The sequence below is a fragment of the Elaeis guineensis genome, chromosome 14, assembly GCF_000442705.2.
Source record: "Elaeis guineensis isolate ETL-2024a chromosome 14, EG11, whole genome shotgun sequence".
NCBI lineage: Eukaryota > Viridiplantae > Streptophyta > Magnoliopsida > Arecales > Arecaceae > Elaeis > Elaeis guineensis.
Window position 1 is genome coordinate 43,260,344 of NC_026006.2, and position 26,188 is coordinate 43,286,531.

Here is a 26,188-nt window from a genome sequence, read left to right on the forward strand (position 1 = left end):
GATTAGATCTGATATATAATATTTAGATCTAAAATTAGTTATAGATCGGATCGCATAAACTGATATAAGGTTATCCTGCTGTAAGATTTACCCCTTACAGTGTAAAGATTGTTCTAGTTTGTGCTAATCTTTATAAAATCTGATTTTAATTTAAAAGATGTAAAATTTATTTATGATGATTATTATCTAATTTTGATATGATCAAAATATAATAATCAGATCTAAAATAATTTAGATTAGATCTAAATTATTTAGATTAGATGATCTGAGTAGCAAAATAATCAGATCGGATTTGTCATCAGACCGTCCGATCATAAGAGATAATAGATATTAGATCTCTCTTTTTTTCATTCAATTGGATCCTCTTATGATGTGTAGGAGTGCCATTGTGACTATATTCTATGAAGATGAATGCAAAAAAAAAAATTATTTTTCTCAAAATCTTAAGATTATGTATCTGATACATTATATGAAAAGTAGTTACATCTAATCTTTACAAATAAAAACTAGAATCATAAACATATTTAGAATAGTTCTAAAATAATTTATGATTGATTTTATTACTATTTATATAAAATTATTTTAATTTAAAATTAATATAATTATTGTAGTTTGCCTGTTGAGTCGACTCCATATTGTTTGGGTCGACTTAGGATCCTGGTCAATCAGCTCAATTTTTATTGAGTTGACTCAATAAAATAGGTTAAAAATTATGATTAATAGTACATCATCAATGAGTCAACTAAGTCTCAGAACTTAATTGACCCATTGTGATGAGTCGGCTCAATCCAGGGGTGAGCTGATTCAAGTTTCAGATCTAAATGATTGTGTATAAAATTAATTATAAAAATATTTTATAAAATTTAAAAATTATTTTTAAATATCAAACTTCTACCCATAGCCTCAAAATTAATTGAGAATTAAGTTAAACCTATTAGATCTAGAATTATGAATTAAAGATCTAATATCATTCACATAAAACGTGAGTGATGGGTTTATAGGTTAGCTTGATCAGGTCCTCCTAATTAGGTTAGACCTAGGGTTAAAATTAAAGATCAAATAGACTAAGAAGAGAAATTAGATTAAATCATAATTTTTCTAGAGTCAATACAATAGTTATAGTTAGTCGAGTCCATATCTTTAATTAGACCCAAATGGACTTTGATCTTAAGCTCAGCGGTCGAACCCAAATCCATAAGTAGATCCAATTGAAACCCTTTAACCAGTTGGTGTCTAAGATAAGTTTAACAATCTTGATCGAAGATTTTTAATTGAGAGCTACTCACAAAGATTGAGTCTATGACAAGTTAATGACATATGCCTCTCACCGATCTTACTTATCTGACCAATATGGTAAATCAAGTTTTGATCGGATCGTTTAATAATTAGGGTTGACCTATGCTTACTAGAAAATCAGTTCGACTAATTTAGGTTCCCCTAGTTCGACTTATTTTTATCCTCACATGACTTGATGAAGTCAGTGGTGTTATGATCCAGGTGGTGTGCCCAAGGCCCAGGGGACCAAGGCTAAGGCCAAGGTCCATCATTCATGAGGGCTTCATGGAGGCTCTAGGGCTAGTTGGGCCTTAGGTTGAAAGGCTGTGGGCTTTTCGGGTTCTTGAGGTCTAGGTTATGTGGGCCTCAAGGGACCAACTCTTTATGGGCCAGATCTGGGCCCAGGATAGGTAAGATTAGATCGAGTCATGGGTGTACATAGGCTTGGATTAACCTAATCTCCCATAGAGTTGGTCAAGGGAGTTTTGGGTTTGGATCACTTGACCCTGTGTTTATATATACAAGCACTGTATATGATTAAGCCAAGAAATATGAAAACCCTTTCTCCCAAATCTCTCTCTCTCTTCTCCCTCTCTCTTCAGCTATTCTCCATGCCCCAAGAGCAAGAAACCCTATGCCCCAAGAGCAAGAAACCCTAGGGTTTCTTGCCGCCAGGTCCATAGAAGGCAGGAAAAGCAGGGGAGGCACTAGGGTTTTGAGCTCCTCCCTCTTTGTGCCGCCAACCATATTGCCTCTCCCTCTCTTGCAGTCATCCAAACATCAAGTCTAGGATTTGAAATCTCTTGCTATGAGGTTGATACAAGTTTCTCTTAGACTGAAGTTGATCTGAGGTCGTTTGAGGCACGGGTGAGATCTCCATCAACAGATCTACAGGAAAAGCTGCAGCAGGACAGATCTGCAAGGTCTGGTTCTATCTACCTTCTTCCCTATCTAGAATACTCCGATTTGAGATCTATGAATTGGAAGACCTCGGTCCAGGCCTGATCTGGTTGGGTACCAGATCTTGGATTTTTTAGAGGTGATCTTAGAGGTGTTCTTCATCTGGAACGAAAGGCTGATGAAGAAGATAGCAACCAGACTGATTTCGTCAAGGGCCTTCGATCGAGTCCAGAAGTCTCCAGATTTGTTTGTTGCTGATTCTGCTACATCCAAAGTCCGTGGGAGGAGCCGGGATCGTGCTCCAATAGTTGGTATTAGAGCCATGATGGTGAGGAAGCGGTTCCAAGCATGAGAAGTTAAAGATCTCAAGTGCTGAAAATTTTCAGCAAGGTACCATCAAGGTATATTCTACACTTCTTGATTTTATATTGCTTGTTTGGCTTGGATCCAGTCATGGGCAGCAATATGAAGGTCAATTTCGAGAAGTTTGATGGCAAAAAAAAAATTTTCATGTGGAAAATCTGGATGGAGGATCTTCTGGTGCAAGCAGATCTGGATCAGGCTTTGGATGAGAAGCCTGAGGGAATAACAGATAGACAGTGGGCATCGTTGGAGAAGAAAGCATGCTCGATGATCAGAGGATGTTTGGCGGATGCGGTGTTGTATTTAGTGCTGGAAGAAAAGACCCCGAAGGGCCTTTGGTCGAAGTTGCACACCATGTATATGGAAAAGAATATGTGCAACAAGCTAATGCTGAAGAAGAGGTTGTACAGTCTTCAGATGCAGGAGGGATCTGATGTGATTGGCCACATTCAGAGGTTCGACCAGTTGTGCACGGAGTTGATGAATATCGGGGTGAAGCTGGATGAGGAGGACAAGTCCCTGTTGCTTTTATATTCGCTGCCAGGATCATATGACTCTTTGGTGACTACACTGCTCTACGGCAAGGAGACTCTGGAATATGAGGACATGGTCTCAGTGCTGAGGTCTAATGAGCAAAGAAAAAAGTTGACCAGAGATCGAGCTCCCCAGGAGGGTTTGGCAGTAGGGGAGAGGACAGATAGAGGCAGAGGCAGAAGCAAGTCCAGAGGGCGGTCCAGGTCCAGGAAGGGAAAGAAAGAGATGAAATGCTTCAAGTGCAACGAGTTCGGGCACTTTAAGCGAGAATGTCCACTATGGAAGAGCAAGAAAGGAGAAAGAAGTGGCTCAGAATCAGTGAGTGCAGTTGCTGGGTAGCAGGTGGAGGATGATCTACTTGTGGTATCAGATGGTCACAGGCATTACACAGAGGAGTGGACACTAGACTCTACGTGCTCACATCACTACACACCACAGAGGTCTTGGTTTGCGACATACATCAAGACAGATGAGGGATCAGTGACTCTAGGCGACAATCATCCTTGCAAGGTGGCTGGGATAGGGACAGTCAGGGTGAGGATGTTTGATGGGATTGTGAGGACATTGACAAATGTAAAGTACGTCTCGGAGCTGGAAAAGAATTTGGTGTCACTAGGCTACTTGGAGCGCAGTGGATACAGCTTCAGCAGTAGGGCTAGAAGCGGAGTATTAAACATCTCCAATTGACCTATGGTGGTGATGAGAGGCAGGAGGTTGGACAATAATCTCTATCGTATGGAGGGATCTGTGGTGACCGAAGAGTCTGATGCAACAGTTGCAGCACAGGACCAGCAAGGGGCTTACAGGATGTGGCACTACCGCCTAGGCCACATGGGTGACAAGGGGCTGAGGGAGTTGAGCAGGAGAGGACTCATCTCTGATCTGGAGGATGGTGCTACAGGGGAGATCTGTGAGCCTTGCCAGATGGAAAAGCAGAGGAGAGTTCAGTTCAACATCAGTACAATCGGTAGTGCAGTCCCTCTGGAGTTAGTACACACGGATGTGTGGGGACCAGCCCCAGTTTCAGCTAGGAATGGGGCCAGATACTTCATGACCCTGATTGATGATTTCTCAAGGAAACTCTGGATTTACTTCATGAGAGAGAGGTCTAAGGTCTTCATCAAGTTCAAAATCTGGAAAGTTGAGGTGGAGAAGGAGCAGGGGAGGAGCGTGAAGTGTCTGAGGTCAGACAATAGTGGGAAGTACACCAGCAGAGAGTTTCAGGACTACTGTGAGGAGTGTGGGATCAGGAGATACTTCTCAATTAAGGAGACTCCACAGCAGAATGGGGTGGCCGAGAGGATGAACAGAACACTTCTGGAAAAGGCACGATGCATGAGGCTGCAGGCAGGGCTTCCAAAGGCGTTCTGGGTTGACACAGTTGACGCAGCGGGTTACTTGATCAATCGGTCACCTCACACCAGGTTGGATGGCAGGCATCCAGAGGAGGTGTAGTCTGGGAGAACAGTTGGGCTGGGCCATCTACGGGTATTTGGGTGCACGGCCTATGTGCACATTGGAGCTGGTGAGCAGAGCAAGCTAGACGCCAGATCATGCAAAATGGTGTTTCTAGGCTATCCGCGAGGAGTTAAGGGATACAGGCTGTGGGATCCCTTAGAAAAGAAGGTCATCATTAGTCGGGATGTGACTTTTGATGAGGAGTCAGTCCTACGGAGGCGAGCAGGCATGGAGGAGCAGCAGGAGCAGAAGGAGGTCCAGCAGGGCACTGCTGGACAGCTTACCTCTTTGATTTTGCCTTGCAGGTACTACTAGAGAACATGAGATTCAGGTGGAGCACCTACCTAAGGTGTCTCCATAGATGGAGAGGACTCGGACAGATGATCAAGGTGAAGAGGTCCAGCAGGAGTGAGCTGGACCGAGAACTGATATCGGTGTTGCCCTACACAAGCCCAAGAGGACCATCAGGCAACCGGACCGATATGGCTTCTAGGAGATGCTGTCATATGCCATGGTGACAGTGAATGGAGATCCATATACGTATCAGAAGGCTATTGAGAGCCAGGACAGAGAGCGGTGGGTCCAGGCGATGTCCGAGGAGATGCAGTCTCTCCACCAGAATCAGATGTGGTGATTGATGCAGTTGCCACAGGGGAAGAGGCCCATTGGCTGCAAATGGGTCTACAGTCGCAAGGAAGGGCCTTCAGAGCAGGGAGGTATCAGATTCAAGGTGAGGTTAGTGGCCAAGGGATACTCCCAGAAGGAAGGCATCGACTTCAGTGATGTCTTCTCTCCCGTCGTCAGACATACTTTCATCAAAGTGTTGCTGACCATTATAGCAGCTCAGGATTTAGAGTTGGAGCAGATGGATGTCAAGACAGCATTCCTCCATGGGCATTTGGAGGAGAGGATTTACATGGAGCAGCCACCTGGTTTCAGAGATCCAGGATCAGAGGGAAAGGTTTGTTTGTTGCAGAAGTCGCTGTACGGACTGAAGCAGTCGTTGAGGTAATGGTACAAGCGGTTCGACTCCTATGTGCACAGCATTGGACTTTCCAGGTGCGAGTTTGATCCCTATGTTTATGTTCAGTCTCTTGAGGATGGTTCTAGGGTGTTCCTACTCTTGTATGTGGATGACATGCTTATAGCATGCAAGAGTAGGAAGGTTGTGCAGGATCTGAAGGCATCCTTATCTCGGGAGTTTGAGATGAAGGATTTGGGCCCTGCAAGGAAGATCCTAGGCATGGAGATTTTCAGAGACCGAGCCCAGAGGGTGCTGCATCTATCTCAGGGGGGCTACATACAGAAGGTCTTAGAGAGGTTCGGGATGAAGGGAGCAAAGCCGACGAAGCTGCCACTTGCCGGTCACTTCAGACTCTCGAAGACCATGGCGCCACAGACTGAGGTGGAGGCTCAGGAGATGGAGACGGTCCCTTATGCTTCAGGAGTTGGGAGCTTGATGTATGCAATGGTCTGTTGTAGGCCAGACATCGCTCATGCAGTGAGTTAGGTTAGCAGGTTCATGGCGCAGCTTGGCAGGGAGCACTGGAGAGCTCTGAAGTGGATATTCAGATACCTGACGGGTTCAGTTGGAGTTGGCATCTGGTATGAACAGCGAGGAGGTGCAATGGGATACTCTGACATATCCAGGGAGGCTCAGGGGCTGATTGGTAGTTATGTAGATGCAGACTTCGGTGGAGATGTGGATACCCGGAGGTCTACGACAGGCTTCATCTTTAGCGTGTATGGAGGTCCTATTTCTTGGAGATCGAGTCTGCAGCCTATCACGGCCCTATCCACTACAGAGGCGGAATACATCAGGCTGACAGAAGTAGCTAAGGAGGTAATTTGACTGAAGGGTTTGTTGACGGAGATGGGCCTTACTCAGGAGGTCATTAGAGTGCACTGTGACAGCCAGAGTGTACTTCTACTAGCACAGAACTCAGTCTATCATGCAAGGACAAAGCACATCGACATTTGGTATCATCAGATCAGGGAGCTTGTGGAGGATGGCGAGGTGGAGCTGATAAAGGTACATACCAAGGAGAACCCAGCTGATGCACTTACGAAGGTACTTCCATGGGACAACTTTCAGAGATGTGTTGAGTTGATTCGACTGATGGATAGAGTGGAGCTGGTTGAGGCCTTGGGACACCAAGGTGGAGATTGTTGTGATCCAGGTGGTGTGCCCAAGGCCCAGGGGACCAAGGCTAAGGCCAAGGTCCATCATTCATGAGGGCTTCATGGAGGCTCTAGGGCTAGTTGGGCCCTAGGTTGAAAGGCTGTAGGCCTTTCGGGTTCTTGAGGCCTAGGTTATGTGGGCCTCAAGGGACCAACTCTTTATGGGTCAGGTCTGCGCCTAGGATAGGTGAGATTAGGTCGAGTCATGGGTGTACATGGGCTTGGGTTAACCTAATCTCCCATAGAGTTGGTCAAGGGAGTTTTGGGTTTGGGTCACTTGACCCTGTGTTTATATATACATGCACTGTATAGGTTTGATTAAGCCAAAGAATACGAAAACTCTTTCTCCCAAATCTCTCTCTCTCTTCTCCCTCTCTCTTCAGCTATTCTCCACGCCCCAGGAGCAAGAAATCCTAGGGTTTTTTGCCGTCAGGTCCATAGAAGGCAGGAAAAGCATGGGAGGTGCTAGGGTTTTGAGCCCCTCCCCCTTTGTGCCGCAAACCATATTGCCTCTCCCTCTCTTGCAGCCATCCAAACATTAGGTCCAGGATTTGAAATCTCTTGCTACGAGGTTGATACAAGTTTCTCTCAGATCTGAAGTTGATCTGAGGTCGTTTGAGGTGCGGGTGAGATCTCCATCAACAGATCTACAGGAAAGGCTGCAGCAGGACAGATCTGTAAGGTCTGGTTCTATCTACCTTTTTTCCTATCTAGAATGCCCCGATTCAAGATCTATGAATTGAAAGACCTCGGTCTAGGCCTGATCTAGTTGGGTACCAGATCTTGGATCTTTTAGAGGTGATCTTAGAGGCATTCTTCATCTGGAACGAAAGGCTGACGAAGAAGATAGCAACTAGGCTGATTTCGTCAAGGGCCTTCGATCGAGTCCAGAAGTCTCCAGATTTGTTCGTTGCTGGTTCCGCTGCACCCAAGATCCGTAGGAGGAGCCGGGATCGTGCTCCAACATATTCGGCTTACCATCGTTTATCTCATGATACGACGCATACGCCCGACAAAGAATCGGGCAATGGATGACCGACTTGTCGTCAACCAAATGCGTCGGACACTATTCAACTATCGAACCCTACAAGATGATTGGGTCGAAGAGCTACGCCCGAAGGACGGACGACACCCAACTCGACGAACATGCCCGACTCAGGTCTGGGCAGTGGGCGCTCGACTTAAACTCTCGACTGTCGGGTCATACGACAGTCGGGAGGCCGATCTAAAATTGGAGCTCACTCCGCCTTTAACATGGCACATGCTACCGACTATCCCGACTAGCTACCTGAGATCTTACCGAACATCCTAGCTAGTACGTCGGGCCTACGACTTATACGTTCGAAAGCGTTTCAGCGAGACATACAAGACACATTCCAGGATACATAAAGAAAGAGAGAAAGTTGAAAAGATTTTGATTTCATTCAAACATAAACTGGATTTACAAGATTGGGCTGAAGCTTGATTACAAGTACACTAAACAAAAGCAAAAATAAAGGATGCTCCGACTACTCACCGGAGTCAGCTTCCTCTATCGGGAAAAGTCCGGGGACGGTCGGCGTGTCCACTCGGGCCAAAGTAGCATTAGGGGTTGGAGCCGCCTCGCCTTCGGCAACCTGGTCCGGGATGGCTTCCTCCATGGCAGTACGATCTCCCGACGATGAGTCGGCCACCTCTCCCGTGGCTTGGCCCTCCGACTCTAAGGGGATGACGCTGCTGAGATCGAGCTCCGGATACAGGCTCTGTACCGCTTCCTGGGCATCCTCGTACCCCACTCAATACGAGAGGAAGTCGCTCTCCAAGAGCTCCTCCCGATATTCGTCGGAGCCGCAGAAGTCCTCCACGGCCCGACTCATTGCCTCCTTCGTCGATTCTGCCTCCGCCCTCGCTATGTCTGCATCGGCCTGGACGGTGGACAAATTCTCCTCGGCCTTGGCGAGATTCTCCAGACTTACCCGGAGCTGCTCGCATTCGGCCTTGAGTTCACCGACGCAGTCATCCCGCTCGCGGCACAGCCGGCGAACGGTGCGAAACTTTCGTTTGGCATCCTCACGAGCCGACTGCAGCTCGACCCCCGAGGCAGCTAGGGCACCGGTGAGGCGGGAGACCCCCTCGGTAAGGCGGGAGATCTCCTCTTCGAGCCGGGCCTCACGGTCGATCGACTGCTTCAGCTGGTCGACCATTACCGCCTTCTCGGCCTCGACGGTCATGGCCTTATCTTTCCAGGCCGTCCGGAGATCACCGAACCTCCGATATCTGGCCTCCAGCTCGGATATGTTGTAAATCAGCTGCAAACAACAGACCGACCATCAGAAGACTGAACTGATAGAAAGCGACGATGAAAATGAAAGGTGAAGGGGAGAGACTTACCCGAATCATGGTCAAATAGAAGAAAGAAAGCATGTCGGATACCCGCTGATTCTTCATGACCTCATGATCGGCTGGAAGGATAACCGCCTGGCATAACCTCCTGGCCAAGTCATGGTTGGCCAAGGCCGACGCTCCTTCGGGAAGCGGGGCGTCGGACGACGCACCGCGGCCGACCGACCTCCTGTCGTCGCCTGGCGCCATCGAGGCCTTCCCTCGTTCAGACACCCAGGTCCTGACATCAGAAAGAGAAGGGAGGCTCAAGCCCGACTGGGTCCTTCCCGAGGCGGCAGCAGTCACCGACGCAGGTTGTTCGGGCTCACGTGTCTCTGCCCTAACCTCGCCAGCCGGCTACACGGTCGGCACATCTTCGGCCGCTTCCTTGGCCGCCCATCCCTCGGATGGGGCTGCTCCCTCGGTCGCTTGTTCCTCGGACGGGGCTTCAGGGGGAATCATCGGCACCGACAGCGCAATGATAGGCTCGCAGTCCGACTCTCGTTCGGAGTCGAGCTGCGCCCCCGTCGCTGCAGGCTCGCTCGGCGAAGCTACCTGAGGCCTCTTGGGAGGCCGCAATGGTTCGGCTCCATGCGCCGGCCTCTTTCGCGCCGCATGTTGCCGAACGTCGGCTTTCGTCAGCCTCACTCTCGGCGGCATACCTGCAATTTCAACAGAGGATCAGCACCAGCAAAAAAAAAAAAGGAAGAAGAGACGACAGACCGAGGTGTACCTAGACGAGGAATCGAGCTCAGACCGACGTCATACAGAGCTTGCTCGGTGACAAGCTCCCTCTGCTTCGACATCGAGATATCCTTCAAACGATGAAAATCCTCTCGATCCCCGTCCTCCACCTGACTATTCTCATTCGGCTGAGTTCGAGGGTCCCCCCAGCGGGAAGGGAACCCCCAAGAAAGTGGGGAAGAGGCAAAGAAGAACTGATTCTTCCATCCATGGATTGATGATGGAAGACCAGTGATGAAGGAAAGACCCTTCCTAAGGTTGAAAAACTACCACCCCCAGGCTTTAGGGTGGGGTCGGAGAACAAAGAAGGCTCGGAAGAGGAAAATACGAGGATTGATCGGCAAAAGCTGACACAGCAATGCAAAACTGACTATCAGTCAGATCGAGTTCGGCGCCAGCTGCACCGGACAAAGTCCATAGTAGTCCAGCACGTTCCGAACAAACTCTGAAACTGAAAAGCGAAGACCGATCTGGAGGTCCTCGATGTAGAAAGCCACCTGGCCTGGGGGCGGGTTGTTAACCCGACCGTCGGTCCCAGGGGTGAATAGCCGAAACTGCTCCGGGATGCTGTACTGCTCCCGGAGCCGATCGACGTTCGGCCCCGAAAGTGAAGAGACCTCCACCTCCAGGGTCGATCGAGAATCATCGATCGAGTTTCCCGACCGACTTTCTCGTGGGGAGGTTCTGGCCATGATGCTAGAATCGAGGTCGAAGAATGAGGAAGAAGAAGAAGGAAGAAAATTCCAAGGAAGCAAAGAAAAAAGCAAAAGAGACAAGGACGAAGGCCCCTGGAAAACTTTCTAAGGAGAGAGGCGGGGACAACTACCTGAGATAAGGGACCGCTCGGCCAGGGTCTCGGCAATAGGTTTGGAAAGTAGAGTTTTGGATGCAGGTGACCCTGTATATATAGTACCCCTCGACAGTCGAGATGAGAGCACGTCCAACGAGGGTCTCCCAGATCGTGACACGTGGTGACATCTGGGCCTTCCCTCGGTCCGACGATTCGACGCACCTGCCCCAGATCAGGCCACGTCGCCTCCATCTACCTGAATGGGTTCGGCCCAATGGCCCCCTGCCGCGTGGTGGAAAAATCGTGACGGTTTGCGTTTTCGAAGAGACGGCGAAAACGGCGATTTCTGTTCCTGATGGGACGTCTGACACCGATGGAATGCATGACCCCCATAAGACGTCTGGCGCCGGACCGATCATTGGTACGATCGCCAGAGTTGGAGCATGATGCGATGGATATCCACTCCTTTCATCCGAAGCCGCCACCCACACGAGGATGCTGGCCATCACGACATTCGACTCAGGAGTGGAGGGGCAACTGTTGGAATATACCGATCGGTCCCTCTCACGCCGACTCACCCTCGGGCCCGTCTGACCGGTGCTCGACTCTACCGACCGCACCGACCGACAACTGCCGACACCGTCCGACCGAAGGTATGTCGGTCGGGCAGACCCTTTCCGTTTTCGACTGGTCGAACGGCGGAGCCCAATGTCCGACTCCCGCAACGCGCCAGACTGATCGTCGGAGGGTCCCTGGGTCTTCACCCGATATCCCACAACCAAATGCCGATGTATGGTAAGTCGGCTCCCCCAAATGCCGTACGACTGCTGAGGACCGCCGTCCTGACAAGGGCATGCGGCATAGCCGTCCTGGAACATTGTCCTGTCAAGGACATAGATTAATCCCAGCGATTTGACAACCCACGATGATTTGACAGTCCGCGGTGACTCTGACAGCCTCCGACGATTTGACAACTCCCCCAGTTATCTGCGCCATTAATGACGGCACCACGCCGCGCTCTACTATAAAATGGGGAAGGCAACAGTGCTGCGAGGAAGTTCTTTCGAAGCCCCTGAACTCACTCTCCTAGTTCTCTCTCTCTCTCGCTGAGTTTCCTTGATTCTTTTCTACTGTTGCCAGTCTCCTCTCTGACTTGACCGTCGGAGGGTCCCCGTCGGAGGCATCTCCGGTCAGTGTGGACTTCTCTTGCAGGTGCTCGTTCCCGATGACCAGACGACGAGGGGATTGGCCACAACAAGAACATAAAGAAATGAGATGTTGATGTGTTATAAAAATGCATGTACACATACAAATACTTCTAACTATAAAAACTAGAAAACCCACTAGAAGTAAAGGAAAATGGCAGTGGTTTCTAAGGTTGCAGAACCCCATGATAAGCAAAATACCATCTCTCACTCACACACATTTCGAAAGAAACATCTAGAACCATAAGGAGAATAATTATATGATCGACATAGTGCTAGAATTCTCAAGCGTAGCTCCATTGGCATGCTCAAATATCTTCGTATATGGTCAGCTATGAATATATTTCTACAGCTCCATAATTCATTTGCGATGCATGCTCACCCTCTATGGCAAAGTTTTGGCTCAGATTAGACTAATTTTCATAGTGCATTGCCCTATCTATTTATTTGTGTCTAAAGTTGCTAGATATAATTTTAGTGCATAAATTTCAATCTTTGGTTGCCTACATCTGAAGCAGACGCAAGTTGAGATCCAAGTAACATCAAAATTGATGTCCCACTCTTGGATGTAAAGCAAAAACCTGTTCAAGACCTATTTACATTTACAATCTTACCTGCATGAATGGTTAGCAATCTTGCTAAATTAATGTAGACATCTATCTGGACTTATACACAACCATACCAAGATCATGATGTTTGATGTTGACCTAAAATTGGTTGATCATTTTGCATGCTCAAAGGATGCAAAAGCTCTTGTGATGGCATCTCATTTGCTCTCAATCAGGATGGTTTTTTTCCAACCTTCCCAACAATGTGAAAGGCAGCATTGCCTGCATCAATGCCATCCCCCTTCAGGGCCCCACAGAAGAAAATATCAAGATACTGCCAGCAGCGGAAGTCCAGCAGATGAGTGTGGATGGTGATCTTTCTACTATCCCTGTACAAAAACCAAGCATGCGGTGAGTCCAATGATAATGGTGATCTGCGGACGGGGTCAATTTGATGATACATCCGCTGCTTCCTTTCATCGTTTAGAATAGCATGCTTTATAAAATTAATGATATATAATATAGATTTGATTAAAATCAAATGCTATGGCAAGGTTGGAGTTGGAGAAGACGTTAATCGTTTGTTAGAATATCCTCCAAGGGAGGATTGAACTGGAGTCTCCAGGTTGGTTCCTTCTTTTGGCCGTTAAATGACAGAACAGAATTACCCACTCACACTCGCCACCGGGGAAAATAACCGTTATATGCGTGTATCATTAATTTGCGGATTATGCCTGGGGAAAATCGTATAACACCTGTACAGCAAACCGTATAACAGCTGTACACGGGGCAAATTAGCCGTTGCTCCCGGCACTCGAAGCTCTGTTTTGGATTTAAACAAAACCCAAATACTCATGGTTTCAGGGTTTTAGAAACTGGAAACGCGCTGAGATTGGGAGAATATAACTCGTATCATCGCGCAAACCTTCCACTTGTTAGCTCCCGCGTTCACCGGCACAGGCAGCCCTCCGTGATTCTTGTTCTTCTTTTCTTCTTCAGCGCTTCCTCCCCTTCTTCTTCTTCTCCTCCTCTTCAGCGGCCTCGATTCCGTTGGAGAAGAACTCGTTTGCAGCCTCTAAGAGACAGAGACACTTCTCTGTTCGGGATCGGCACAATCTTGGAGGATCGGAACGATCTTGGAGCCCGGTTGAGAGAAAGAAAGACTGATATGGGAGAGGAAAAGAATTTTCCCGCAGGGTACAGGTTTAATCCCACCAAGGTGGAACTCATCGAGCAGTACCTCAAAAGAAAGGTCTCCGGCAAACCCCTTCCCTCCGACATCATCAAGGAAGTCGAGCTCTATGACCTCCGGCCGGAAGTCCTCTATGGTAACTCCTATTCTCTCTTCTTTAATTGGCTAAGATTAACATCTTGCTTGCTTTTGATTGAATCTTGAATCTTTCACGATAAAAGTGGGATCTTGATTGAATCTTGAATCTCTATTGTTTGCAGAGCGTTTTCCAAATAGGAGGATTCGGAGCCGATACTTCTTCACCAAGTTCGATGAAAGGTTCAGGAACAAAAAGCATAGAGACCGCAAGGTCAAGAATGGTGGCCGCTGGATTTGCAGCACCGGAGACAAGCCCGTTATCAAGAATGGTGGACGAAACACCGGTGGGGTATACAAAACCTTGACCTATTTTGAGGGCAACGACAAGTCTAAGAAGACTGGTTGGATCATGACAGAATATCGTCTTTCCGGGGAATCCAACCGGCATCAGCCACCTGCAAACCTGGTAAGATTGATCTCAAGATTTTCTCTTGAATGTATCTTATCCTAATAATCTTAAATTAACTAAGGGGATAACAACAAATATGTGATTTCAGTAATAGTTTATATGTCATTCTTTTGTGTGTTGGTTCTTTTGTAGGAAAGTGATTGGTTGTTGTGCGAGATCCATTATAAAGGGAATAAAGCTAAGGACGATGAGGGTGATGATTACAAAGAAGAAGACAAAGTAGAAGATCAGGAGGAGCCGGACTGCCAAGACCAATGGGAGGAGGGCATTGGCAAGAGAAAACCTGAACCATGGCTAGCTGATGGTGCATCTACTTCCTATAGCTTCACTTGCCATGGTGGTGATGATCAAATTCCACTCAGCAGAGGAGGAGAAGTGAAAGAAGCTGATGCATCTACCTCCTATAGATTCGATACTTGCAATGGTGGGGGTCAAATTCCATGCAGTGGAGAAGAAGAAATGCAGTCACCTTGTGCATCTACTTCTTATAGTTTCAGCAATTGCTATGGTGATCATCAAACTCTGTTTGACAGAGAAGTACAGGCAGCCAATGAATCTACTTTATATTGCTCCAATGCTAGCCATGGTGGTCAGCATATTCCATTAGACATAGAAGAAGAGGTGCAGGCAGTTGACATGTCATCTACCTACAGCTTCAGCACGAGTCATGGTTTTTTGCAAGTTCCACCTAATATGGCTTGCAGCATGATCACTAGCAATACTGCTGGTTTGCTACCAGACTTCACACACCTCCCAGATGACATGGCCACGGATATCCCTGGTTCTTCCGAAGTTGCAGCCCTTTTGTCCCGCGATGGCACTGGAGTTGATCGGTTTCTCCCATCATTTGGTGATTCACATATTGTCACCGGCACTGGCATTGAAGACTGTCCTCTAGAGCAAGCACCTGGTCCTTTTGCTTGTGACTGGATCATAGACAACCCTGAAGAGCTTGAACCTTTTATCCATTTGATTCAACAAGATTTCCCCAACTTGGAGGAGGATATGGCTGGGCTTCCCCCGCTAACTGAAGCTGCTTCACCCAATAATGCTCAACTTGGTGAAAAAGATGTCAGCTGCTTCTACAGCTAGAGGAGAGATGAAATTGGTGGGAAGTAAACAGTTAGGGGGTTATCAAAGTTCTGGTCCATTGACTAGATTTTTGGCATTATGTAAAGATTATTTTGTACACAGCAAAGGAAGATGTAAGAATGATATTCAGCTAGGGATACACCAATTTTGTTATATACTCAGTATGATAAATTAAACTGAATGTCTTGCAATATCAATTTATCAGCAAGTCAGCTGTTTTTATATCCTGTTCCTTACCACTCAAGTTGTATTGTGATTTGTATAACTGTAATTCTAATGCTATTTTCATACGTAGTTGGGTTTGTGTTTTTTTAAAATCTGTTCCACATGCATTTTTGCATCGGTACATAATTTTGCAAACAAGAGCAATGTGCCATAATTTGTACACATAGTGAGAAATTTACCTTATCCCTGCACCATATATCATACCTTTGCCTTATGGATATTTGACCTCAATGTTAGAGAAAGGGTCCAATATTTTGACTATAGCCTCTACCTTCTAGTACATGCATACGTCGACGATTGATAGGTGTCCATGATCAGAAGATAATCTATTACAAATCCCGTGCATCAAACAAGAGTCACTTGCATTTAGTATATCTGTGCTTCTGACTTTCAATGCTGAGGAAAAGTAATTAGAAAATAATTATTTTGAAGAAAAAATCTTGTGAAAAATTTTTCCTGTCCGGTCCCGGTTTCTTCGGATTTTGTATATGCTGAGAGCAATAGATTTGGAGTCCAGATGTGACTTTACAGAGAAGAAATGATATTATAAACTCAGAGAGAGCTCAGCATAGAAGTGAAGGAAAATATGGAAATGAAAGTGGTTGGATAATTTTAGCGTGTTTCTAAAGTTATATGTCACCTATACACAAATAAAAATCTAAAGTTTCCGTTGCCAACATGTCATTTTTGAACCATAACTCAATAGGAAGTAGGCAAACTGATTTTGGAGCGCTATGAATGTTGACTGGAATCTATTGCTTGGATATCTTCTCTCCAAGCTTCAGATGTTCCCTTAGATAAAGTGCCTAATTTGGAAAGAAATGGAGATTTCATTAACTATCTTAGGATAATTTAATGTACATGCTTTGCAGGTACAAAGAACGAGCAATAAATAACTATTTAGAAAACAAAATAAAAAATCAGGCATCAGGCATCATCACCATACATAATTTTTAAATGTATTTTCAGCTTTGGGAGGAGCGGCAAAACTATTGTATTATGGCAATCAGCCTGAAAAGTGGCGTTTGCCGTACCACCCAAACTACCTGATTCAGGGTGTATTGTGCCTTGCCGAGTCAGAATGATATAAAAATATTATTCAGATCTGTGAAGATCCACACCAACCCATATATACTGAGGCATACCAAGGTGAATTGTGGTACGTACCGACCCATACCATCTAGTTTTAGCTAGTATCATGATAAAAAATGAGAATAATGGTTCGAGATCTATCTTGGTATGGGGTGTGTACCGAACCATACTGACTCATACCATACCAAACAATTAACGTGCCAATACAATACCCAATATAGAGATTATAGACCCTGCTGAAAAGCAAACATAATGTCAATAACCAGGAAAAAATAATTTCTAAACCAGACTAATGTAATATTACAATAGCACCACTATTATAAACAAATTGAAAATCCACAACTTCTAATGAACCAAGCTATTTGATGGGTTTGTTTTATCATTTAAAAATTGGTCTTGGTGTTCTGTTAGCATGGTAATGCCAAACCTGTTGCTATTTTTGTTCTTTAAACTGAGATTGAAGAAAAACTTGTTATTTTGTAATGCCAAACCTGTTACTCTATTTGATTGTTAATCCTCTTTACATTGCTTGCTGACTGGTTATTTTCTCTGTCATATGAGATTTTTAGAGGATGCTAAATAAATAACCTGAATAATAAATGGCAAACCATGATTTAAGAGATGATGACAACAATGGTGATGTACAAATCATTGTTATTATTGTGTCCTGGAAAAAAAAAGGCATGACAAAGTTAGGAAAAAACATAAATAGGAAAGTATGTTCTCCTCCATTTATTTGCTCTTTAGCACCAAAGAGGTCCTGTTGTTATTGAATGAACCAGCTTAAAGTTCAATAACTTCAAGGGTTAAATTTACTGTCACTTGACTGGTTGATGCAAAGCCATAACTTGGTTGTCAGATGATGCCATAATAGCCTGAAACCTACCCATTTCTCACCAGATGATGTCCCTACATGAGAATTATACTGGTGGTGTTCGGTATGTTAATTCTAAAGTTTCCCAGAGTCACGAAGAAAGACCTGGCCATCAATCTAATTTGAGATATTGATGCAAATCATAGACTGTTTCTTCCTAACCACAAATTTCACTACCCATCTGACTTCATCTTTCTAGGTATGCTTCCAAAACACTTCTACTTCCAGAGTAGCTCTCTTACTGTCTAACCTCTTGTGTATCTTACTAGCCTTCTGCAATTTTGATAAAATGGCCTGGCAAAAAACATTTTACTCCCTCTGATTTTAACTATTCTGTCCAGCTGACTTGCATGCTGACATAGTCCAACAAAATTCACCTGGAGATGTTTACTTCCTAGCTTGTTTCTTTTGTCTCCTCTGCTGAGAACTGACATAGGTGGTGCCGAGAGAATCACCCTCTTTTTGCTGTTATTTTTGTCTGTAGATCCTGCACCCTTCTTGTTTAAAGCAACAAGAACCTTATTTTCTCTAGGTCTCTCCTCAATTCACTATTGGAATGAATAAATCATTGCCTCAAGCTATCCCTCCCTACATGGTCACTTCAGAAGCTGATCCAGAAACTCTATCCTTAATAGTCCCTCCAAAACTACACCTTCCTGAAATCCTGAGTCATAATTCTGCGGACTGTACACATCCATGTGGTTCCATAGGTCTGTCTCCAAACCATTTTTCTTTTGCAATTTAATCCCACATTCTCACTACTCCTTATGGTTTCAATACTATGATAAACCCTCATATAGCCTGCTTCCATGATGTTTATAATGCAATGGGCTTTAGCTATTCTACAATGTGTAGCATCAACTAGCCAATGGTAAATGTGCCCCACCATGTTTGCCTTGCATATACATGTTGGTTCTGCTAATGTGGAAAGGCACTTACACCATTTTAGATTTCAGATCTGTAGTGTCATCAATTTGAGTAAGATACATTTTGATAGCACTTGGAAAGAAATGCCAAGTGCCAAAACATCTAGATGAAACCAGCAAGACACTCCAGTTTTGTAGTGCCATAAAGTGTCATGCCATGTCACATCCAAGTGTCCAAAAGTGCAAGCACTCAGAACTCCAACTCCAACTCCAGCAAGTACTACTTTCTACAAGCATAGCTCCAAAGTGAATTCCAACTACATCAAATACTTACTTACCACAAGCATAGCTCCAAAGTGTAATTACAGGATTTTTAAACAGTGATTACAGCAGATACCAAACAGGATTTGAAAAATAAATAAATATCTGGATCTCACCTCCACCTAAAACGAGTGGAATGGAAGAAAAGGATTCATGTAACTGACCCCAACTAGTATGGGACTAAGGCTTAGCTAAGTTGTCCCACTTCAAATGAAGACGGTCGACAGAAGCACCCGAAATCCAGCCACCCGTTCGGAGAGCCGCATCTTCCCCTTCAACCACCTGTTAAACATCAAGAAACTGATTGAAAGTTCTAAAAACACAATCTTTCGATCTTCCAGGGAGTGAAAAGTGAACCAAGAACAAGAAAAAATGGAAAGCGAAGGACGAGAGGGACGCATTACGATGAGGTCTTTGAGGTTGCTGGCTTCGAGGAGCTCGAGGACTTAAGAGAGGACGGCGTGGTTGGCGACGGGAAGCAACGCCTTAGAGAAGGACCGGGTTAACCCCGGTGGGGCGAGGGGTAGGGATGAGGGCGAGAGAGAGAGGTTCGAAGGGGACGGGGTGGGGACGAAAGAAAGAAACCTTGGAGACGAGAGGGTACAGCCTTTGGGAAACGCCGCCGGCGAGCACGACGTCTTCGAAATCCATCCGGTTTCACCGCCGAGGAGGTAATCCAGGTTCTCCCCACGGCAGCTGCGAGGGGTTGGAGCGAGGGGGGGTTTAAATTGTTACTAAGAAAAATAGGAGGACTAAAACGGCAAATGTAGATGTAGCTCAGATGGTAGAGCGCTCGCTTCGCATGCGAGAGGTACAGTGGCAATATATTTGAAAATTAAATTTTTTTTATTTTTCTTTTTTTTCCTTCTCTTATCGTACAGACTTAATGAAAAAAAATAAATTGAAATAATAAAATACTGATTATGTATCAAAGAGATATTAGAATACATCAAAAAATTTAATTTTTTTTTTCCATCATAAAGTTTTTTTTCTTCTCTTGTTCTGGAGAATTTAAGAAAAAAAAATACTAAACTGAGATAATGAAACATTGATAATGTATAAAGAGATATTAAAATATACCAAATAATCCAACTATAATGTTGGATCATTTATTTTTTATTTTTTTTGATTCTAGAGGCTTCATGAAAAATAAAAAATTTTGAAATGAAGTTCTACTTTTTATTCTCTTTGTTATAGTTGGCTTCATGAAAAACAAAAGATATCTTTTTCATGTCAATGTATCTGAAAATTAGATTTTTTTTTATTTTTTTTCCTCTCTTGTCATAGAGACTTTATGAAAAAAAATACTAAATTGAGATAATGAAACACCGACTATGTATTGAAGAGATATTAGAATACATAAAAAAAATCCAACTTTTGTTTTTCTTTCCATCATAAAGTTTTTTTTCTTCTCTCGTTATAGAGAATTTATGAAAAAAGAAAATACTGAACTGAGATAATGAAATATTGATTATGTATTGAAGAGATATTAGAATATGCCAACGAATCCAACTATAGTGTTGGATCATGTATTTTTTATTTCTTTATAATTCTAGAGGCTTCATGAAAAATAAGAAATTTTGAAATGAAGTTCTGCTTTTTATTCTCTTTGTTCTAGTTGGTTTCATGAAAAACAAAAAATATCTTTTTCTTTTCCTTCTTTTGAAAAAAATGGAGATCTCAAGAAGCTGGAGAAGTTAGGTCTCTAATCTATTTTGATATCGCTAGCTGCATTAAAAAAAAAAAAGAAAAGAACACTTTTTAAAAAATAGGTCTCTCTTTTTTATTCCCTTTATTTTAATGTCATTGGCCTGGTTAGCAAAGCAAATAAAAGTAGGAAATTATAGGTCACAATCAAAATTGAACTAATTAAAAACTTTAATGACTTGTTTCTACCAAATAAAAACTCATAATGAAATTAAAAACCTCCAAAAAAATTAGGATTTTTGGGATAATTAAGCCTTTGTTCTCTTTAGAAAGTGGAAGATCTTAAGAAGCTGGAGAGATTAGGTGAGAAGTGTCGGATTCTTGAGCTTTGATTGAAGTTACAATCCAAATATCCAAGAGGAAAGCCAAATATCCAAAGCACCACTATGTTATCCCTGTACATAAGTTGCACCAACTCCAAGACAAGCCAAAAATCCCGTCACAATCTATGGTATATATCTTGGCATACTTTACTAATCAGTCCATCACACTATTTGTCTCATGATCTATATGTTGAAGTGTATAATATTTAGAATATAGAATAAATTATACAATACCCTACACCAAAGATCCAAGGGATCTACTCAAATTTATAAAAAATATTTGTTAAAATGAGCAAGCAATTTTCAATGATGAGGTTCAAAAAATAGAATTCTTAGCAACAAGTAGAACCTATCTCTAGGAAGGAAAGGGCCCTTCACCAAGAGCATCGTGGACATGCATGGACAACCTAAGCCTCATTAGCACTAAACACAAACCAACCCCTGCATAGTGTTGATTTTGGCTAGAAGAGCCATCAATGTTAACTTCGATGTAGTTAATTGGAGGAGGCTCCTATGTAACCAAAATAGCTTGAGATTTGTTGTCATAAACCACATTAGATATTCCTATTTTTGTTGTCATAAACAATGATAATCATGCAGCAGTACTTTTGCGTTCCTATTTATTACCTCAAGTGAATTCCTTACCCCTCAAAGCATCATATTATTCCTATTTTTCTAAATGTGCCAAAGAATCATAGTAATGAAAGCATGCCATTAGGTGTATAATGATCATAAGCAGCTGGCTTGTGAGAACTCATATAGGTGTATATCCACAGAAGTCATATAAGGTATTAATTAAGAAATAATAATACTGTTTCTTCTTTATTCTATGGAGAAAAGGATATTTTTATCATCTAAAAATTGGTAAAAAAAAAAAGTCGGACAACATTAAATGTTTGTCCTATCTTCAAATATGCTACGTGCTTCAAGATAATTGGATGGTGTGCTCTACATCAATTTTATTGCACCGCATGCGGTGCACAAAAATTTTTTCATATCCAGATATCCAGCATAACCAAAGATATCAAAATATTCCATGAGTATTACCAACTTGCTCCCATTTCTACAAGAAGCCTGCCTTTTCTTCCTATTCATTTTCCTCCATTTCTGTATATTTTTCTATGGTCCCTCCCTTTTCTTCTTATTCACTTTTCACCTTTCTATAATAAAATTTATTCTAAGTGATCGAAGGAGTCATCACATTCTACATGCACGTGCTCTAGTGCACTCTAAGGCTATTCAAATGGAGTTGGAATCAATTGTATCTTAGGAGCATCCTTATCGATCGCACGCATGAAAGGGACAATCTTGCTCTTAGGGTGGTGCCCAACATACCTTCAATCTAGACATGTCTGCTTGGTTTCATAGTTTTAGATTTTTTTAATATTTATGATAAACTTAATTATTTTAATTTCTATTCATGATTTTCAAAGCTATTTTCTAATTTTTGATTAATTACTACCAATACTATGTATTTGATTACTGAAATTTCATGCTAACACCAAAACAAAAGCAAACTAAGAAGGAAAAGAAAAGAAAAGAAAACTAAAAAGAAAAATAAGAGAAAAGATGGACCCAATGAAAATCTAAAAGGATGCTAGGGTAAAATTGTAGCCTAAGCATGGTGAACCGTACGTAAATAATTGAGAAGAATGTCAAGTACAGTGAAAACCTAAATAGGCATTGCACTCTAAGGACTGCATCTCCACCTATCTACCAGAGTATGAAATAGTCATGAGGCTTCTACACTACTCTTTGGTCCGTTACACCATGGTTCAAGTGCTCCATCTAGTAGCTAGATGAAAGTCTTAGTAGTTGAGAAAAAATTCTTTATTCTTCAATCTACAAATTTCAAAATTTGAACTTTGTTTTAAGAAGGTGATAAGTACACACTCACCTTTACTTCATCCCTAGTGAGGATTCTCAAAACTAGTTTTCTCTTCTTTTTTTTTTTCAATCATGCCATTCTTGCTACTCTATATGCTTTCCTCTCGTGACCACTATTTTTATCGCAACTACCACCCTTATTGTTATTATCGCAACTACCACCACACTATAGTTACTATCATTGCTATTTTCACCAAATTACTGGTACCTCACCACTATTAACATTGTCATTAATATTACTACTATCACAATCACTATAAGAAAAGAGTATTTTTGCGATGAAATTATTTACGATAAAAATTATTTTCATCATCAATAAATATATTTATGATAAAAAATTAAATTCATCATAAATAATAAAATATTTATGATGAAAAAATTTTTTCATCGTAAATAGTTTGCTATCAGTGATGAAAAAAATACCATCATAAATATGAATTATTTGTGATGAATATTTTTATCATAAATAATATAATATTTATTTTAATTTTAAATTTTTAAATATTCATGATGAAAATAATTTCATCATAAATAATTTATATATTTATGATGAAAAATATTTTTCATCAAAAATAACATTATTTCCAATGAAAATATTTCATCACCAATATTTGAAAAAAATAAAAAAATTTAAAAATTATAGATTATTTATGATGAAAATATTATATCATAAATAATAGAGTATTTATAATAAAAATTATTTTTTATCATAAATACTGAATTATTTATGATAAAAAAATTTTATCATCAATATTTTAAAAAAATAAAAATTTTAAAAATTTAAAAATTAAAGATTATTTATGATAAAAATAGTACATCATAAATCATTTAGTATTTATGATGAAAATAATTTTTATCATAAATAGTAGATTATTTATGATAAAAATATTTTTATTATCAATAATTTAAAAAAATAAAAATTATAAGAATTATAAAAATTATAGATTATTTACGATAAAAATATTCTATTATAAATAATTCAGTATTTATGATAAAAAATAATTTCTATCGTAAATAATAGATTATTTATGATGAAAATATTTTCATCATCAATAATTTAAAAAAAAATAAAAAATTTAAAAAATTTAAAAATTATAGATTATTTATGATAAAAATATTTTATCATAAATAATATAGTATTTATAATGAAAAATTATTTTCATCATAGATACGTGTTATTTACGATGAAAATTTTCATTGCAAATAACTAACAAAAATAATCAAAAATTAAAAAAAAATTATAGATTATTTATGATAAAAAATTTTCATCATAAATGAGCTCTTTTTCTAATAAAAAATTTTTCATCATAAATACTGAATTATTTCTGACGAAAATATATTCATCATCAATAGTTAAAAAAAATTAAAAATTAAAAAAAAATCAAAAATTGATAATTATTTATGATAAAATTTTTTCATCATAAATAAAACTTTTACGATGAAAAAAAAATTCATCATAAATATAAGATTATTCCCAACGAAAATATTTTCGTCAGCAATAGTTAAAAAAAATTAGAAATAAAAAAAATCAAAAATTGATCATTATTTGTGATGAAAATTTTTTATCATAAATAAGCTCTTTTTATGGTGAAAAAAAAGAGTTGTTAGTTTGTTAAAGTTTTCCATCGTAAAAAGTTACGACAAAATAAGCTCTTTTTATGATGAAGATTTTCTGTCGTAAAAAATTGATCATTGTTTCTGTGCTTGTGATCAATTTGCATTTTTTTGCCAGTTTGTTAAAGTTAATCCTTCATGATGAATGTGCAGAAAATGGTTAACGATGGAACTACAGAACACTAGACATGCTTGAATTTTTTACATGTTCTCCCAAATGTTGTCTCTCGGTTTTGCAATGATCTGGTTGCATGTCATTTGGTTACCTTCAGAAGTCCCAACTTCATGTGAAGTTCAATTTTATTAAAAGCAGCTTGGCTATCCTTTATAATGCATACTTTTGTAGATCTAAAACATGTTAAAGAGCCTAGTTAATCATCATATGGTTTTCTTAGGGTTGATCAATTAAGTGGCCTGAAAATTTAGTGATATTTTTCATATGGTTTCAAACTTATGTCTATCTGTAAATTCTTTTCACAAATATTTTTATTTTTATTTTTAGTTTTATTTATAAACAATCTATTTTATGGTTTCTGAGGCATAATTTTTTATATTAATCGTCTCCAAGTTTCTCTGAATCTGTCTCATTACTCAATTTTATGTAGGTTGTTGGTTCTATAGACTGATAAGAGGTCATAAAGTACAAAAGCCTGCCCAAGAATATAGAAAGGAAATGATACAGAATCTTTATATGTTAAAACATAATCCACAAAATAGTTATTCACATGGTGGCATGATAAGGTAAGTTTACTCTTAAGACTTAGACCCTGTCTTTGAATTTGAGTTTAAATACTTCCTCTTGTTTTGCAGGAAATTATTACTTTCTTTCTATAGATCGCAAATTAACTATTTATACAATTTTTTTGATTAATTAAAAATTAATTTTTTGATGAAATTATTTAAAAAAAAAATTTTAGACCAAAAATTTTTAAGATTAAAGAAAATTAATTTTATTTTTCATCATAAATATTTTTTAATGTCATTTTTTGTTATTAAATTTTTTGGATGGAAATTTTTTTTGGTGAAAAAAATCTAAAATTATTTTTCTATAAAATTATTATTAGAAAGATATTTAATTATTAGCGATGTAAAATGAATTTTCACTGCAAATAGTCTTTAAAAAAAATTTTAGTGGGAAATTTTTTTTTATGAAAATTATTGGTGATAAAAATTAAATTAACATTGCTAATAAATTTATTAACGATAAATTTTTTTTCATCATCAATAATTTTTTTTATAAAATTTTTCTAGAGAGAATTTTTTTAGTGAAAAAATTTTTTTTTGATAGGAATTATTGATGATAAAAAAAATTCTATTGCTAATAAGACTATTAATGATAATTTTTTTTTCATCGTCAATATTTTTTTTTGGATGAAATTTTTTTAGAAAATTTTTTTTTTAGTGGGAAATATTTTTTTATGAAAATTATTGGAAACGAAAATAAAATTTTTGTTACTAATAAGATTATTAACGGTGAAATTTTTTTTATCGTCAATAATTTTTTTTGGATTAAATTTTTTTAGAAAAAAAAAATTTTTTTGTGAGAATTTTTTTTATGAAAATAATTTTTCTTCGCTAATAATGGTATTAGCGATGAAAATTTTTATTACTAATAGTTCTGCATTCAATGCACGTCAACTCAACGTCCCTTCACGCGAAACCCTCTTCTCCCCTCCCATCTCCCCTCTCTCCTTTCCTCTCTCCCTGAGCTCTCCTCTCTCCCTCTCCCCTCTCCCTGTTCGTGCTCTCCCCCCTCTCTTCCTGCTAGTGAGCCTATCTCCATCGTTGCCACCGCCGTCCGTCGTCAGTGCCGTTGCCGCGCTGTCGTTGCCGTTGCTGTCCATCGGAGGTAAGTCCCTCTCTCTTCCAACCCTTTTTTTTTTTGGATTGATCGGGCCACCGGGGGGCAGAGGGGGTTGCAGGGGGGCCGTGGGCCACCGGGCTAGGGAGGGGGTCGGCCGGCGGAGACGGGGTCGGAGGGTGGCTGGGGGTAAAACGGGGGCGGGGATGGAGTTGGGGGGCGGTCGAGGGCGAGACAAGGGCGAGGAGGGGGCCATAGGCGGTCGACGGCACCACGGGGCTGGGGACG

At 41.1% G+C, this 26,188-nt stretch overlaps 1 protein-coding gene and 1 long non-coding RNA gene across 2 annotated transcripts; one reads left to right on the plus strand and one right to left on the minus strand.

The window, feature by feature from the left end:
• Window positions 1–13,316: 13,316 nt before the first annotated feature.
• On the plus strand, window positions 13,317–15,599 carry LOC114913011 (uncharacterized). The gene is made up of 3 exons (XM_073248214.1): window positions 13,317–13,687; window positions 13,812–14,095; window positions 14,231–15,599. The coding sequence occupies exons 1-3, from the start codon at window positions 13,528–13,530 to the stop codon at window positions 15,188–15,190; spliced, it is 1,404 nt and encodes a 467-aa protein (XP_073104315.1). The 5' UTR covers window positions 13,317–13,527; the 3' UTR covers window positions 15,191–15,599.
• On the minus strand, window positions 15,007–19,143 carry LOC140853578 (uncharacterized). The gene is made up of 3 exons (XR_012136647.1): window positions 18,973–19,143; window positions 15,620–18,850; window positions 15,007–15,186 (listed from the first exon to the last, which is right to left on the minus strand). It is a non-coding gene; the product is annotated as an uncharacterized lncRNA (long non-coding RNA).
• Between the last annotated feature and the right edge of the window lie 7,045 nt (window positions 19,144–26,188).

What these genes read in the sequence shown, in the direction of transcription:
- LOC114913011 (XM_073248214.1), top strand. Translation starts at nt 13,528, where the DNA reads ATGGGAGAGGAAAAGAATTTTCCCGCAGGGTACAGGTTTAATCCCACC. An exon ending in CCGGCCGGAAGTCCTCTATG is followed by an intron (nt 13,688 to 13,811) that starts GTAACTCCTATT and finishes TATTGTTTGCAG; the next exon opens with AGCGTTTTCCAAATAGGAGG. An exon ending in ATCAGCCACCTGCAAACCTG is followed by an intron (nt 14,096 to 14,230) that starts GTAAGATTGATC and finishes GTTCTTTTGTAG; the next exon opens with GAAAGTGATTGGTTGTTGTG.